Source organism: Corythoichthys intestinalis, chromosome 12 (genome assembly GCF_030265065.1).
Source record: "Corythoichthys intestinalis isolate RoL2023-P3 chromosome 12, ASM3026506v1, whole genome shotgun sequence".
Lineage (NCBI taxonomy): Eukaryota > Metazoa > Chordata > Actinopteri > Syngnathiformes > Syngnathidae > Corythoichthys > Corythoichthys intestinalis.
The window spans coordinates 27,589,231-27,608,169 of NC_080406.1; the positions used below are offsets into that span (position 1 = coordinate 27,589,231).

The 18,939-nt window shown below is 37.8% G+C and overlaps 1 protein-coding gene across 1 annotated transcript in view; it reads left to right on the forward strand.

The window, feature by feature from the left end:
* LOC130926755 (E3 ubiquitin-protein ligase SH3RF3-like) overlaps window positions 1–18,939 on the forward strand; it is a 195,165-nt gene that overhangs the window by 157,428 nt on the left and 18,798 nt on the right. Inside the window, exons 7-8 of the mRNA XM_057851916.1 lie at window positions 6,911–7,155; window positions 17,383–17,708. Coding sequence (XP_057707899.1) covers window positions 6,911–7,155; window positions 17,383–17,708 — 571 coding nt within the window. The remainder of the gene's footprint in view (window positions 1–6,910; window positions 7,156–17,382; window positions 17,709–18,939) is intronic.

An 18,939-nucleotide genomic window follows, 5' to 3' on the forward strand; every position in this document is an offset into this window, starting at 1 on the left:
CCCATAGAAAATCTGTGGACGGAGTTGAAAGTCCGTGTTGCCCAACAACAGCCCCAAAACATCACTGCTCTACAGGAGATCTGCATGGAGGAATGGGCCAAAATACCAGCAACAGTGTGTGAAAAGCTTGTGAACAGTTACAGAAAACGTTTGGCCTCCGTTATTGCCGACAAAGAGTACATAAGTACAAGTATTTAGATGAACTTTTGGTATTAACCAAATACTTATTTTCCACCATGATTTGCAAATAAATTCTTTAAAAATTAAACAATGTGATTTTCCGGGTTTATTTCCCCACATTCTGTCTCTCATGGTTGAGGTTTACCCATGTTGACAATTACAGGCCTCTCTAATATTTTCAAGTGGGAGAACTTGCACAATTAGTGGTTGACTAAATACTTATTTGTCCCACTGTATCAGCATCAATTGTTTGTCAAAAGAGCAAAGAACCGAGCAGTTAGCATTTATTTCATGTAAATATTGCGATATATTACGCCAATGTCGTAGCCGTTAATTTCTCCCATTGATTTTTTTCACAACGTTTCAAAATACACGCATGGTACAAAAAGTATAATAATTACCTTGAATCCTCGAACAAATCACTCCTGAGACAATCCTTCCTGTTTGTATACGGGACAGCTTTCGAACTTTTTCAACCTAAATCCGGCATTGGATCGCTGCATGTGTTTGAGAATAACTGCAACCTGACACGTTTCACAAAAGGAGCCTGGAATGGGCACACACTTAAGCCTGTGTGTGGGGTGGGCGGGGGGAGGCGTGCTAACTACACATACAGGGTGACCCAAAAAAAAGTTTACACTCCCATAATACAACTTAAATGCCATGTTTATTCAGTTTAGAATTAGAATTTAATCACAAATTATACATTATTGTAAAGAACATGTACAGTACACTCTATTTTTCAATGTGTCCTCCCTTAAGTGTCACAACAGCCTCCAGGCGCCTGCGGAACGCTTGACAGGTCTTGTTTATGTAAGATGCTGTCATCTTTTCCCAAGATCTAACAATGGACCTCTCCAAGGCTGCCACAGAAGTTTGTGGCTTCTTACAGGCACTGTCCTCCACAGTTGCCCATATGCTATAATCCAGGGGATTAAGATCTGGACTCTGGGGTGGCCACATATCACCTTGTCAATGAACATTTTGGTCCGCACAGATCGGGTTTTCCAGACCCAGGTTTTCGTGAGGCTGTTCCAGTATCTTTCAGCTTCTTTTTAACTTTGTAGACTGCACATCTGGATATTCTCAGATTTGCTGCAATCTCAGTAGGTGTCAGACCGGCACGCAGCAATTCAGGTACAGCTAAAGTTTTCTTCATTTTCAGCAGAAGCACAGGAATTGTAGAGACGAGAGATTGCCTGCTGCATTGAGTGACCTTAAAGAATCACTTAAGCATGACAACCTATTTAGATATGTTTCAATGGCTTTTAAACAAGCAGTCAACTGAGTGTAAACTTTTTTTGGGGTCACCCTGTAGTATAAGAAAAAATCACACGTTTTGAATTTATGACGGAAACTATGGCGGATATCCTTCTCGTTTTCATCTCGTCAGACGACAACTGGCATCCATTCCATTATGTTTTAGTATCCGAAGACACGTTTTTAGCTCGCCATCGTCATGAAAAAACTGTTTGTTGACAAAATGATTTCCTTATCGTTGACGAAAACAACACTGAACATTACGAATATTTTCCTCTTCTCATTGTGTGTGTCTGTTTCAAAAATCGATAAAGATGTTAAAATCTATACAGTAGGTTCGTATAATGCTTCAGTGAGTATTTTTTCCCAATGTATTACCTGACCATGACCACAATATTCACAACAGTGTTTACCAACACCCCTTAAAGTGCCACATAAGCCTGCATTGCTCAAACGATTGTTTGCACATGTTAAAAATCCATTCACTCCATTCAATCCATTCCCCAGTGTGAGATATTTTTGAGGGATCTCTTCCAGCTGTCGCACTTACACATGCATCAATGTAGCGACGCATGCTGCCGCTCCTGCTGGCGTATTGACATAACATTCTGTTCCGCCGCTCCTTCCCAGTGCGGTTTACTCAAAAGGGCAATATTCCTGATGGGAAATGACTGTGTACACAGGGCTTAAGCGAGGTCTGGCCAAAATGTCCTCTCTGCAAGTACCCCTTTATAGATGCTTTAAAACTCAAGTTGTTTTGCACAGATGACACACACATGAGCCCGTAACTTGTTTATACGACTGGAAGTCAATGGGCAGCAATAAGAGAATGGATGTTGCAGTCAGTGCAATTCAGCTTGCTGGTCTCCCATTCATTATTCCACAGACATATAAATTAGCGACTCGCCACACCCTTTACTGTATATGATCAAGAGGCCATGCTGGGTTTTTTTTTTTTTTTTTGCTGAAAACAGATTAAAGAAGGAGATATGACTTTCACGACAATGGCAATTTTTACAACGGAGTAGTAGGGCCAAAGAAAGAAAAATAGGACTAAGATGTTAAACTCACGAAAACAAATGTCATACTAGTACTAATAGAAAAAAAGTCTTACTAGTTGTCGGAGAATAAAGTCTTAATTTCTAGTACGAGTAAAAAAGTATATTATTTGGTACAGGAAAAAAATTGTAGTATTACTTGACATAATATACAGTATATGGATGCAGTACGGCTAAAGTAGCTAAACTTCTACGGACTTTACGTAGTGCTTTGCCGCTTGCGTTAAAATTACCAATATTGATAGCATCTCGTGAAACTGTGTTTTAGAATGGGTTTCACAAATGAGGAAATCATTGATCTTTTGGATCATCTACGTATATCAAAATATAATCAGTAGTAGGATTTAGAGGTGTGCAAAATTTCAGATTCTGAGATTATTCGCGATTTGGCCGTGGAAGATTTGAGAACAATTCACAAAAATCCAAATTCCGATTATTGAATTGAACCAGGTAAAGCAGACCTAAAACACGTCAGCGCAGTCTTCGGGACGCAATGAGGAACGGACCGAGAGTAAATATCATGTTCAACTCATGCTGCTAGATAAAAAAAAAACAAAAAAAACCAATAATACCTGACTGCGTCCGACAGCTGCTTCAAACAACGCCCAGTTGCTAGTTGCTACAAACATACGGCCACATACGGCTATAGTAGATATCACATATATGTAGAACTAGATGCAAAATGACAGACGATGGCGCTGGTGTTCTGTCAAAATTTGCTCCATTACAAAATTTTGCTACCAAAGCTTTTGTGGCGCTGAAAAAACCCTCTTTTACATTCAGTTCGACTCTCAATGTTATCCAAAGGTGCTAACTAAACTAGATACATCATAAACATACATGTGAAACACAAAAATGGCGTAAATTAATACTTAATGACATGACGAAGTCGTTAACAGTGAGAGGATGCAGTTGCTGTGTGCAGCTAACATGGTAGGATGTGCCTGAGAACTATTGTACATGTCTTTACATGATCAAACTTAAGTAAATATTCCTTTCTTTAAAGAAAGTTTGTAGTGTTTACTTTGGAATCGCCGCATTCGCGGCCATTTTTAACGTTACACGCATGCGCAACACCGAAAGGTAGCAATTTTTGATGGGTTGCAAAATTTGTCAGAACACCGGTAGAACATGTAAAAAGAACTAAATTTCAAAATGACAGATTGCCGTTTAGTAGTTGCCGCGTAGTTAACAGCCGCCATCTTAAAGCAGTAGACTTCTCTAGAAGGCTTTGTTGTAGCGAACCTAATTAACTTTTTATCTAACATACTCCTAAATCGGCAAAATCTTAACTTGAATCCATCTTTAAATGATGAAACAGTTTTAAAACTTTGACATGTCGAAAGTAGACGGAAAGGAAATTTTGGAATAACGGGAGAATTTTAACAACTTTAACTGTTGATTCACATCATTAAATTAATTGAATGTAGTTTAAAGCTGCTGATACAGAATGGGACTTGAGTATTTTATATACTGTTTTAAACCGTTAACATGATACTGAAAAATTAGTTTGGTTTCGCCTGAAAAGGATTTTTGAACAATTTTGAAACAATGTACATAACATTAAAAGTGTGTGTGTGGGGGGGGTGTAGGTTCAATAATCGATATATAATCGAATCGGAGCCTCTAAATCGTAAACGTAATCGAATCGTTAGGTGCCAAAAGATTCCCACCTCTAGTAGGATTTATCAAATACTTCCTTGTAGCTCTCAGTTAAGGTAAGCTAATTGCATTCATTCACTGCATCCTTATGTATAATGATTTTTTTTTCTCGTACTAATGTTACGACTTTATTCTTATACAAGTACTGCAACTTTATTTTCGCACTACTTGATCAACTTTTTTTCTCATACTAATATGACTTTATTCTCATAATTGTACATCTTTATTCTCATACTATTAGTGTGACTTTATTCTCATACTATTAGTACGACTTTATTCTCATACTAATAGTACGACATATACATTACAGGCCAAAAGTTTGGAGACACCTTATTCAGTGCAAGACAAATGAAGGTACCAACCTCATTGATAAAGCAATACATTCCACTAATCAACCATGAAAAGGCATATCTGTGAAGTAGAAAAACATTTTAGGTGACCTCCTCTTAAAGCTCATCAAGAGAATGGTAAGAGTGTGCAAAATAGTCATCAGAGCAAAGGGTGGCTAATTTAAAGATAAAGTTTTTTGTGGTTAATTGGGACCAGAAACCACCACAATAAGTGAAAAACCACAATTTTTTTTTGTGTGTGTGCGTTTAATGTATTTTTTTCGGATGTAGCATTGGAAAGAGGGTTAGAGGGTTATATATAAGACATGTTTTTTCACTTTTTTCCCTAATGTATAATTTAAAAAAATAAACTTTTATAAATGGTTTTCAAGCACTTTAAATGTAATAATTATTATAAGTTTTAAACATGTTACTGTCCCACTGATTTGTTTTTAAACAAGACTAAAGTAGAAAAATGCTTGCCTTTATTAAACACTTACACACAATGAGTTGCCACAGTAACTTTTTAACAAGCTAAACCATGATTGACACATGCGGTGCTTTGAAGTTGCTTCCAAATCATCTCTGGCAAGATCAAACCTTAACGTCTGTCAATCATCGTTAACTTTAATAAGCAACTCCAGTGCACTGCCAGACCAAGAAAAGCAGCAGGATGGAGAGGGAGACTACTGATCGGATCGGGACAGCTCATCTGTATTTATTTTTTGATTTTTAAATTGAAAAAAAAATATGCGATGGACTGAGGGCGCGAAGTAGCAAGGGATCACTGTACTAGAATATTATACATGTTTTTAGTTATTTCTACTTTTTTTTCTACGTACATAATTCCACACATGTTCATTCATAGTTTTATTACCTTCAGTGAGAATTTACAATGTAAATAGTCATGAAAGTAAAGAAAACGCATGAATGAGAACGTCTGTCCAAACTTTCAGCCTGCACTGTATATATTTTTGTTTTTTATTTATTTATACTGTAATAGGATATGAGGTTAATTTTCAAATTCTGTGACCAGGATTGTCACTCAAAACATCCATATCTAAAATCATCTTTTTGTTGAAATGAATTAAAATGCCAGTACAAAGCATATAAGCAATAAGCAAAATAGCCCCATATAATCTGGAATTTTAAGATAACAAAGAGTAATTACTAATTCATTCCTCAGACTGGGTGAGGGAGCAATTAATGTTTTTTTTTTTTACCCCAATATTAAGTATGACCGCTATTAAAAATGCACTTTATGTTCACTTAGGTTATCTTTTTTTCCCCTGATCTTAATCAAGTACATTCTCGATGGTAATGCAAAAAAAAAAAAAAAAAAATCTGAGAGGGGGTCACGTCACTGTAATTAACTGCAGCGTAAAGAATTAAATTAAATACAGGTGGAGACGATCACTGTTTGATGCTAGGTATTCCAGTGAACATTAAACTGAAAGTAGCATTAAAATCCATGAATCAATTTTTTGTAATGGATTGTAGGCTCTATGCAAAACTTTTTCTGAATGTTATTTGAATTCTATCAGTCCTAGCATGCAGCATTGACATCTCAAATGCTTAACTTACCGTAATTTTCGGACTATAAGCTGCTGCTTTTTCCCTTCATTTTGAATCCTGCGGCTTATAGTCCAATGCGGCTTATTTGTTGATTTATTTGGGTTAATAAGTGACACTTTATTTGACAGTGGTGTCAGAAGACTGTCATAAGACCGTCATAATTATGACATGACACAGTCATGGGCATTACTGAATGTTTATGACAGATGTCATTAAGTGTCATCCGGAAATTTATGCCGCTAACTCATGTCCAGCTTGGATCTTTTACATCCATTCAAAAGTGAGATAATTTGCCGGATAACACTAAATGACGTCTGTTATAAGCATTCATTAATGTTCATGGCCGTATGATGTCCTAATTATGATTGTCTAATGACAGTCTTATGGCGCCACTGTCAAATAAAAAGTTACCGGTTAATATCTTTTGGAGTAAATATCCCATAATAGAGTGAGGACAGCTGCAGCTTATAGTCCAGTGCGGCTTATGGATGAACAAATGACGTTTTTGTGCCAAATTTGGTGTGCGGCGGCTTATAGTCAGGTGCGTCTTATTGTGTGAAAATTAGGGTAATTGTTCATACACTGGCTTCATTTTTGGTAAAACTCGCAAGTCTCAAGACTCCACTCTAGCAGTTATTAGCATTTTTAAGAAGGGGGTGGGGCATGAATTACTCATGTTTTCTTTTATTTCTCTTCTGCAACTAGTCTCAAACCCTAAACCACTCAAATAGCAAGAACTTATACAGCAATTATTGTTTCTCTTGCAGGCTTAGCGTAGTGTCGTTTACCGTCTTGTCAGGCCTGCACAATACAATGAGAAGTCACTATCCTCTTTCTCTTTTTAAGGGCTACATTTGGAGTTGGTGCCACCAGGGGCTCATGTTTGTCCAGTCCTGGGAATGGCGGAGGAGGAAAAATTTCAGACCCTTCTTCTCCAGGATCCCCGGGGCCCTCTTCGTCCCGTCCGACCACGCCGCTGATCAACTGTGTCAGTCCCGCTTCGTCGCCTCAAACAGCAGCCGCACAGCTAAAGAACTGCTTGCGTTCCAGTCAGCATTCAGTCAACCAGACGCGCACCTCAATGCAGCTGGGTAAGCACAACCTAACCAATTTTCAATCATTACTCATTAAAAATCGAACCAACCCCGGATGGATGTGACTTTCATAGGCGTTTCAGTCACGCTTTGAAGTAAAACGATGCATTCCAATTGAGTGGAGGTTTGTGTATAACAGGTTGAAGCAGGGACAATCTGCTGTGCTGTCATTAAAGCAACATAAACTACTATCAGTGTCATGACATAATGCAATCTCCACAATTTGCACCCCGCTGTGCAACTTGAAATGTTTCTGGTGAAGTGGAATGGCTGCCCATTGAGACCTGTGTAATCAGTACACACTTCAAACCAATGTATACACGCTTGATTGAGGGCACATTTGCCCTTGCACGGTTGCGCTGCTTCAAGATTGTCTAGAAATTGTTTTTTCATTATTTGAAATGATCCCAAAAATAGGATGAGTTCATATTGTCAGACAAAGTGGATGATTTTATTTTTCAATACTGGGGAAAAAACAAAACGTTAAAGTAGAACATCCAAGGTATTTTACAAATGGAAATAAGTTTGAAGGTCAAGATTCATCATCATAAAATCTAGTATAAATTATTTTAAATTGCATTTTATCATTAGCAACTACACATACAAGTATACTGTAAGATATGATAAGTTAACTTTCTTTAAAGATGCAAACTTCCTGCCTTAGAAACTGTAATGTACAGTACTGTGCAAAAGTTTTAATCAGGACACCTGCCTAAAACTTTTGCACAGTACTGTATATTTTTATTATATTATGTATATACAGGATATACTGTATATCACTTATGTTAATTAGATGCAATTTACTTAATTATTTCAGGTTTGAGGGAATCAAATTACTTATAATATTTGGATTAAAGTAAATTGTTTAAGTTGGCATTGCTCAAATTAACCTGAATTAGCTTACAGTAATTTATTTATTGTGAGCTTCCAGTACCGAAGTACCTGGGTTAGCTTTAGTGCTGCTCATATGCAGGTAAACTTTTTTTTTTTTTTTACCTGAAATAAATGATACATGCTAATTAAATTAATTTAATTGTTGACACATTTTCAAACAATAATGACCCTTAATAAAAAATGAAAGGAGACCACTCAATGGATTAATTCAGGGGAATTAAACTATTTTAACCCCTTCAGACCTGCATTTTTTCTGCTGGGCCATATGGCTGGGCAAAAAAAAAATCTGTGCTGATTTTTACGCTACTTAAACACCAGAACAAATTTTTGGGTTGGGGATATTTCATGCTTTTATTGGTTATTTTTAATGTTAATGTTAATGTGTTTTTAATGAGTTTGAATTTGTGTTTGGTCAGCCATTTTCAAAGAGCCAAAAATAGCAAAAAGGGCGTGCCAAACCTCATGATTTGATTTCGATGGGTAAAGTTTCATCCAGTCATCTCCCAGAAGTGGCAATAGCAACTAAATTCAGTGAATTATTGGTTTACAGAAGTGAACGCGTAATGTCCTTCAGCAGCATGCTTAGGTCTGAAGGGGTTAAAATCCTCAACAATGCATTTCCGACAAAAGAGACATTGGCTCTTGACACACTGCTGAATGCTTATTAATGCTTGGTGTGAAATGAACAATCAGTAGTATAACCTTATATAGTATTACCAGGGCTCTCTTCAATCATCGATTTTTAAGTAAATTTTGTGACGAGTGACGTGGAGAAGAATTATTGACAGAGGCGTTGCATCCCATTATGCAAACCAGGCAATTGCCTAGGCCCCCAGCCAGCAGCGGCACCCAGAGGGCCAACAGATTTAGCACACGCAGATTTACTGCACTGTCGCAGCGACAAGTGCAACAGTGCCAGTGAAAGTCTTATGTCTGAGTTCCCTGAAGGGGCCCCTTTACTCGCTCTACCCCCCCCCCCCCCCCCCCCCCCACGTGACTCAGAGTGAGCGGCGATTTGGCTTTTTTTTAAGTTGGCGTATATTCAAAATGAAGAGAAGTTATCCTTCTGGAAGCGACAAAAGAAAGGGAAAAAAAGCAGAAGAGGAGAAAAGGAAGCAAGACAGCGGTGAGTGTACTATGTTACTATAGTTTTATGTCCTAATGTCGTAGAAGCCGGGCATTTTGAGTGTCCTAAAAAGCCGAGGCGTTATTATGCTTTTATTAAATGTGCTATTGCTCCAACTGTCCCCCTTCCTTGCACACGCTCGAAGGGCCCCATGTTGCCTGGGGCCCCTGGGGACCCTTGCTACCCCTCTGATTATAGAGACTGGCTTTTGTTTTTAACACTTGCTGTTCTTGTACCCCATACACCGCACGACCCCAAGAAGCTACACACTTTTTTGAACAGGACACAATTAAAATAACAACAGCAATCACTACTCTCATTCGTGGTTGCCACAACTACCCATTATCCATTGCGGCGGAACAGATAAATAACAGTTGCAAAAATATTTTACTTAAATAGCAGCTTATAAAAGACTAAAATATTTACTTACCAAATCGATGTGAAGTAAGTAAAGAAAGTGAAGGTGCCGAAGAGAGCTCTGGTTGACGGCGCGGTTCACCGTGGACGTGTGCGGAGATGTTTTGGTGTCAGAAAAGTAAGAAATAGACGAGGCAGATCTGCACATGTCTGAACGAACACCCAAAGAACACTGGGTACAAAAACTTATTTTTTTCTAATTTGTCTTAACTGAGATACATCAAGTTAGGCATGTTTTCCAGCCCCAAATTACTACTTACTTATTAAAAATTGTGTTATATTAAAAAAAAGTGTTCACATCATTTTGTTAAAAATTGAGTTCAGTTCACTTATCATATTTAATGAAGTCGTATATTTGCATTTACAGTGTACAAGGTTAACCAGAAAATGCCATTTCTGATTCTGGGATACTTCCTGTACATTTTCGGTCACTTCCCATTAATTTGGGGGTATTTTTGGGTCACTTCCTTTTTAACTTATTGGCTGCCATTAAAAGGTCGGCACTCGCAGCCTGACCTCCGAGTTTAAATTAATTGGATGTCTATCGTTTTCAGTGGCAGTTAATTGTGGGTTACTTTGGCACTTTCGGGTCACTTCCTGTTGATTTCGGTTCACTTTCTGAAGATTTTGGGTTATTTCCAGGTCACTCTTCTATATTTTTGTTTACTTCCTGCTAATTGTGGTGAAATTTGAGGATATTTTTCTTTTGCTAAAAATAATGAATTGAATGAATTGAAAATGTATGGGGAAGTTTTTGTCAAATTTTGCCAGAATTTTACATTTTTGCCAAAACTAACTGATAACTTGTGTTTTCCTTGATTTTGTGATTTTCTATTTATTTATTTATTTATGTTGCTTGTTAATCGGACAAAAACAATTTTTTAGCATTTTGTCAGTTTGCAAATGTCAATGTTTTTGCTATTTGAAATGAATGGGAGGCTTTGTTGGGGGGGAGGTTAAAAATAAATAAATCTTGTTTTTGCCGCAACCGTGTGTAAAAGGGGTGACATCGAAAGAGCCTGCATCACGTGAATTGTTGGAGCATCCAGAAGTTCGAACGGTGTGAATCGTTCAAAGCATGTTAGCTGTGCGGGTGCACTGAAAAAGTGGACAGAAAAAAAATGTTAAAAATGAGATTTTAGGACAATTTTAGGCATAATTTTGTTTTCATCAATTTAGGATTATTGACTTTTAGCCAAGCGCATTGCACTAACAACTAAAAGGTGTGTTCTATCTTTGATTGGCTTCTACAGTATTACATATTTTTATTTTGAATTTTGTCACGGCATTTGTAAATCACAAAAAGGCAATGAAAAACAGTACAGTGTTAAAATACAGCAAAGAAATGCTACTTTCAATGTGTACTATTTTAAAAATTCTTGGTCAAATTCTTTATCTATGCACGCACGACTCATTCAACTTCGAGATTCCAGACTTGTGATGAAACATTTTGTTATAGCTAAAAATTTTCATTTTAATTCAATCAGTCTTTAGTCTTTAGAATTTGACAACCTCAATTGTATTAGCAAAGACAATATCGCATGTACTGTACTGTAGATGACTTCTCAGAAAATATTCTTTAGCTCAAAATATGCAGCTAAAAATGTGATTCAAATGAAGCCAGCATGTTTTTCAAGGTTATGTCATAACTTGCTGTAACACAATTCCTGAAATAACATGAAGTCTCAAAAGTATTCAGTCTATCTTATTATTCGTGTGTCAGAAAGGTAAATCTTCTGCTTAATGTTGGCTCATCAAATGTGTAGCTGCAGCATAGTGCTGTTTTGTGTCAATGTACTTTGTTCAATAGAATTATCATTCAATACTGGAGACACATTGCACTTTTATTTAATACAGAGAAGAGAAAAAGGCCTTCACTTCCTGCTTCCAAATCTCCACTCACCGCAGGCAATCAGCGACATATTCAGTCGATGGGTTAATCTAATCACAGGTCAATCTTGAACTGCGCCACCCTTGCTGCATAAGTTCAGCCAGTGTTAACAGCCTGCTGGAACTGAGGTCATGTTCATACACAAAGCCTGGAAAAGCGGTGGGAAGACATTGTAATGACTTGAAAGACAAGCGAGAAAATGTTAGAAAAACACAAACTTGAGGATTGCATATAGTGGTGAAACGATTAATCGATTAACTCGAGTAATTCGATTAGAAAAAAGTTTCGGATCAAATTTTGCTGCTTCGAGGATTTGTTTAATTAGAGTGTCATTGTAATGGTTTGTTTTGAAAGTGTTTGCATTCAGATTGATTGATTTGATTTGGGGATACACTGCCCTCTAGTGGCAACAGTCAATATGTCATAAGTGGTCTAACATGGCTGGACCCAGCTGCTCCCTGTTAAGACCTGTTTGAGCGATTTGTTAAGAGCATTGTTTAAAAAAAGGTTTGCAATTATTAATTTATAGCATTTAAGCTAACAGACTTTTGCTAGGCAAGTTAGCCAATTGTTTTTTTTTTTGGTGTACTTCCTACCTCATTTATTATTTTTACCGTTTGAGGTTGATCTCAGGTATTTTAAAAGCATTTATTGCTCTTGTCAAATGAACGTGTAATTCTGCAAATTTTGAAAAAACACTCAGAATTTAATTTTGTATTTGTATTTAATGCTCTTTTGAAAGTTCAATCTTAGCAAACCTTTGTTTAACATCTACTAAAATATATTCTGCGACGCATTAACTACTCGATTACTCAAACTAATTAATAGATTAATCGATTACTTTAATAATTGATAGCTGCAGCCCTATTTGCATAAGGCAGTGTTGTTTTTGGCAGCCCTTTTTGTTTTAGTCTTAGTCATTTGGACGAAAATACTTATTAGTCTTTGTCATAAGTTAGCCATTTCAAAAATATGTTCGTCTTCGTCTAGTTTTAGTCGACGAAATCTCACACAATCTTTGTCTAGTTTTAGTCGACACTTACTCAAAATGTTTTCGTCTGTAAAGTTCAAAATTATAAGCCCAAAAATAAACTAAGGTTTCCAACAATTTCTAATGAACATAGACAGAGGAGCACTTATTGTAGCATCTACAAGGACAACACCAACTTGGTGGTGATAATACACACTCAGCAGGAAAAGCAGTACATCATTTTCAACTAAACCCACCTGGAAGCCACGAACTGTAAGTCAAAAAATGTTGTCCAAGCGTTTAACACTGAGAAGTCTGGAAATATTTTTGCTATTCTAACAGTCTAACCAGAAATTGCAAGCAATCAGTATTTCCCAGTAATTGCGTATTTACCTAACAAAACAGTTAAAGTGGGCTATCAGCTAAATGACATTTTTCCAACTGGCTCTCCTCTAGACTTAGGGGCGGTTTACATGGTGACTCTCCGAGAATACGAAAAATTTCAAATTTGCCGTCTCCATTCAAACAATGTTAAAATTCCGCATGACAGCGATGTAGTATTCATGCCAGGCCCTAGGGGGCAGTGCAGATTTACAAGGTGACAGCGAATGATGTACTTTGACCCCAACAAGCTCCACAGCCCAGAAAAAAATATGCCCGCCCACTTGAAGCAATGGCATTTTTCTTTTGTTCAAAAAGGCACAAAAATGGAAACATTCAACATATATAATTTAAAAATATTATTAAAATAGTAAATTAAAGCCGACATTCAACCATATTTGCTGTTTTTAATGTTTAGTAGCACCGCTGCGCACGCCCAATGTGACGTGCACGAGTGCTGACGTTATCGGCGCGGTCTCCCGCCGCGGGAGCTTTTAAATATTCATGCGAAGCAAGCCCCCCTCAATCCCCCATAATCACATTCTTCCACTTTGGAGGCAGGATTCAGAATTTTTCGTCTTCGCCGACATCATATGCACGCGAGGTGATTCCGCTACTCAGTCATTGCGTCTTTGTGTCGCAGAGTCGCCATGTAAACTGCCCCTTAAAGACCAGAAAAGCCAAGTTGCTCTGCTTTTGACTGGCCAGCATTTTAAAAGGATGCTTGCCTTTCTGAAGCTAATGCTAACGTGAACACTAGGCTAACGCTAGGAGTTACAACTACCGTCTGATGATCACTCAGCACAGACCTTTAAAGGCTAAAGCAGCATTGCATATTCTCTTTTGCCAAGATAAGGAAAACAAATCTTACCGTGTTTCCAAACAAGCAAGATGGAGCCCTAGACACATCCTAAACTCCGGTTGTTAGGATTCGCGGAATGGAGGGGATCCCTGAGCAGACACAGACACGGTTTAGCGATGAACAAAATACTTTATTTGCATCCAAAATAATAGAAACACAAAGTATGTCGCATTTTTTGGCTCGTTGTCATCTAGTCAGACAAAAACTTGCATTTGTCTTGCTATATTTTAGTCTCCTAAGTTTTTAGCTCGTCATCGTGACGTCATCGTCATGAAAAAATTGTTCGTCGACGAAATATTTTTGTAATCGTCATTGTTGATGAAAACAACACCGGAATAAGCTAGGCAGTTAAATCCAAAATCAAATTAATGAGAGTTTGTCGTCTTAAAATATAATATTGGAACATCAACAGAGAAGATACATTCGGGACAAATGCCAAATAATGGGAAGAAGTTTGGAAAAAGGTAACCGAGCTGAACAAAGATAACCCAAAAAATGGCTTTAAAATAGAAACATTGCTGCTTTGTTGGCGCTGTAGGGCAGAGCTGGCAGCAAGTAAATGAACCTTGGCAGGTCTGCATGGCATGTGCGGATGATGTGGAGCAGGTGTAGGAGTGTAGCGTTACATACACACACGCACACAAACAACACTGCTTGATACTGAGAGACTAGGCCGCACAAAGAAACACTACTGAATGACATCACTTTGTTTTTGTGTTCTATGTAGGCGTAATGACAGAGCCGCTTGCCTCTTTCGCTTTTTCAGTCTCCAATTGTGTCGTTCCCATACATACCCATACATCTGGAACAGAAATACATCACATATTGGCAAGCCACGATAATGCAGTGTTGTAAAGCAATGGGCATCAAACTCCATATGCGTTGTGAGGTTGTGGTGTATGTTTGTTTTTGTTTTAAATATCTGGTGCCAAATGTTCACATACAGATGGAAGCTGAGTACAGAGATTAATATGAAGGCAGCAACTTGGATTTATTTATACTTCTTATGTTTTTCAAAATATTCACTATTGGTATATGGGGTACATTTTCAGGATGGATCTCAAAGTAACACTTGAATTTAACCTGACCTTTTATTCACTTTTGTCCAAGTGATAATTATCACAGTGTAATTTGTACAGCTTTTGGTTTCCAAACAAAAGCCAATGACAAATTGTTTGATCCATGAGCATTTTTCCATGGATGTTCATTTCATATTTTTTTGACATCGCAAACAAGTTGAAGCCTTGCAATGGAGAGTGTCATTATGGTCTCATGATATAAAAATGTGAAGAGCTTGATGATAATGACTGTTTAATTCTAGTTGTACCAGTTGTTTTTTTTATTTGTCGTTACAACAAGTGCAACGAAATTCATTTACTCATCCATTACAGTTTCAGCCCGACCGACAGGCCGAGCTGCCTGCCAGATTGCGATGCAAAGCGTTCCAAGAAATGTATGGGTCAATTAATGGATTACAAATTTTCACCTTCCGATTCTTCAAAATGGGTAAAACGCAACAATGGGATGTGTGCATTCAAAAGTTTGGAAAATATTAGATTTTGTGTGAAAATAAATGGCTATAGACTTCACTATCAGTTGATGGGACACGGGGCCGATCCGTAGGGGGCCTATTTTCAAAAACTTAAAATTAAAAAATTTTCAAAACCAAAGCCGCTAGCGACCTAAAACCAAAACAGGCACCTCCCGTAGGCATATACTGTATGAGCCTCCATGAACAGCGACATGTATGTAATTCAAAATTCAAAGTCGTTCCCTAATAAAATCCCGATTAATTATTTTTTATACAAGTATAACAAAACTTAAAATGGCAATAAAATGCTCAAATTCTACGCTAGAAGCACAAAAATCACCAAATACAGAGATAATCACCTATATTTTCAGAATCAATAGCAATATTTAACATATCATATAAGGTTTTTGCCCAAAATAGCAACTTTTTTTTTTTTTTTCTTTAGTGTGAGTTTTCAACAGCTAATAAATCACTGAATTTTCACATCAGGAACTTAATACTTGAGGAAAGCAAGCAGAATCTTCTTAATTTTACTCAACGAAAGCAAAATTTGCATTTTTTCTATATACAATCACAACCTATTTAGGTTTAATTCCGATATTACTATTGCCTCAGCACGGAGGCACGTCTTGCCGGCCATCTGGCCCTCGTCATTTTTAGGTTGAAATGTTACATAAAACTAAATCCGTAAAAGGCAAAAAAAAAAAAAAATTGTATAGATGCAGAAATGTCTAAATTACTTTTTTGCAACAGACGGGCAGTTAGCCAAAAATTACCTGATCATTTGAATGTAAAGTTACGCTACTGTGTTTGGATACAACATGGCGACCATCACAAAACAAAGAGCATTTTAAATTCTTGTAAATAAATTCATACATCCCTGAATTTCTATAGATATGAAAATAGAACAGTCTAGATTCTTGGTTAAAAGCTATCTTTACTTTACTTTAAAAGCAATCCTTTACTTAAATCCTAGCAGTGGCTTATGCAAAGTTTTCTTACTGTTCTAGAGGCCTTATTTTTCTATCATTGAGTGATGAACCTTACTGTGGAAATTAGCAAATGTTTGCATTTTAAAGTGTTATTTTTACAAGTTATTGAGAGGCCTTTTGGGTATTGATAGGCTTGCTGTCCCATAATTGCCAGGTTAAGTTGTTTCATGGACCAAGACCACAACAGTCTCCTCTCCTGTAGCACAAAATGTTTTTATCTGTTGACAAAGCACAATACCTGTTGGGTTTATGTTTGTTTTAGTTCTGTGCTTATTGTTCAGGAGAACACATCGTCAAGGATATTGACTGATTGATTGTGACTGACTTAAATTATATTTATTTGAAAAAATAAATATAGAAACTTTATTTGAAGTTGAGATGTTCTTGTCTTTGTTTTGTTCATTATAATTATGTTCATGTCATCATGAAAAATCTGGTTAGGTCAAAGGCAAATCTATGTTGAATCCACCACTAGTCTTTTTTTAACCTCCAGGGATTCAAAAACTGTGAATATACATTTAAAAATTATATATTTATTATCGGTTATCTGTATTGGCTTTGAGGAGAAGGAAGTTATCGGTATCGGTTTCAAAAAATGGATATCGTGCACCCCTAATTTTACATAATAATTACCTTGAATCCTCGACCAAATCACTCTTGAGACACTCCTGTCTGCCTGTATGCAATAAAACTTTAGTCATTTTTCCACCTAAATCCGGCGTTTGAACACAGCGTATTTTTCTGTTTATCACAGTGAAAGCCAAATGCTCTGCCTGGGTCGGCCCCCAACGGGAAGGCTTAGCGCAATGTTTGTTGGAGCTTTCACATCAACTAATGGTGAGGTTTATGAAAGGGCAATTCAGGCTTACCATGGAATTTCAGCCAAAATTCCACTCAGATTCTAATTCATCCACATTCAGTCAAGTGATGGTAAATCATCAAACATCATAATGCAGTACTGTTGTTGCGACTGAAGCTGTAGTGTGCCACTTTGTTGTCCTGGTCCAATGATACGTGTTATTTCTAATTAACTGCTAAAAAGGTGAAACGCAGTGATAAATGTTCCCTTCCAGAATTAATGAGAACTAATGTCAACTTGCTGTCAGTGAAAGGTCCTCGTGGCTGTATTAATGCAGAAAATATATTTGTATCTATGTTAGTCCATAGTTCTCCTGCTGGAAGCCCAGAGCGCCCCGCGGTGGCGATATCATCCCTGCGCTCTCAGAGCTCCTCGCCTTCACGTTGCTCCGGCCAATCCGGACGCCCTCTCTCAATGACATCTCCGGGGTCCAGTTTGGGGCCTTCTCCACTGTCGTCCCCCGCCTCACGGCCCCACCTGCCCTTGTCATCTCCTCTTTCCTGCCTCACACCACCCAACGTATCAGCAGTGCTACTCAACGGGGAGGCGACCATCCCCTTGCAGCCGCCATCGCCAGGTCCTTCTCATGCACCTACGCAGTGCATCCTTGCCCCCAAACCAGAGAAGGTAAGTATAGCTACCTCAAGGGCAGTTGACTGCCCTGTATTGGTTTAAAACTTCAGACAGACCAAAAAAAAAAAATCTGCCAGATTTTATATTCGAAGGCTTTTGCATGTTAAAGAGACAGGTCTGAAAATATTATAGTTTCTCATTTTGCCTACGCCATAGCCCTTCAGCAAAGCAATTATACGTATCAGAGCTAATTATTGAATCATTTCTGCTTCCACAGCTGCAAAGGCAATGGGATTATATGAAATGAAGCCACATTTTGTATTACTATATATGCATGCTTGGCTCTGTTCTACCTACGTCAGAAAATCTCCCATACCTCACGGCTCTTATATTGAACTCGGTCTCCAACGCCGCCTCGTCTGCCGCGCGGAAACTCGGAGTGTCAAATCCAGACATGCTCACATTGAATGATGGCAGAGAAAAGCACTGCATCTGTCTAAGCTCCATTTGTTTTCACTGCCGGCTCCGCTGTGTTGGACAGCTAATCTAACTACATGGCTAGCTGACAAACAGCTCTGTGATGGTAGAACAGCAGGCTTGTTTACATCATCCCACTCAAAGATGGCTCTTGTTTTTTATTAGGCCCAGATATTAATGAATCCTCTTCTCCAACCTGCAGCTACAGATTTGATTTGTATTCTATTTACGTGTCCGTTCAATTTGGTAGGATGAATTTAACTTCTTGTAATTGTAATTTGGAGGCATTCAAAGAATTGCAGACTTTCTCTATGTATCCCCTGGACGAGTTCTGTATCACAAACCTCTAGCTGGCATTACCCAAGTTCTCAATACAGATTGAGTGCCTGTTTCCTTTTTCGATATACCATCAAGTGACACATATTTGAAGCTGCAATTACACATGTCCAAACTACGGCCTGCGCGCCAATTGTGGCCGACTGCCCAGTTTTTATTGATCCACAAATTATGAAAATATCATGGAATATGGCCTTCACAAGAGGCTTAAATACAGCCTACATTCTGTTGCAATTTACAGTTTTAAACACTAGAAGAACCTAGTCACTTAAACTGTGCCTCTCCATTAGTTCAGAGGTCACAATTTACAATATACAGGTACTTATACCTCTGGATTATTTTATTGCTTTTAGCCATTCACTGCCATTGACAGTTATAGACATTCAATCCATTTCAACGAGAAAGGCTGGCATTGAGACATCATGTTTCACTGCCACTGACAGCGATAGATTTATTTTGTATTTTAAAAACC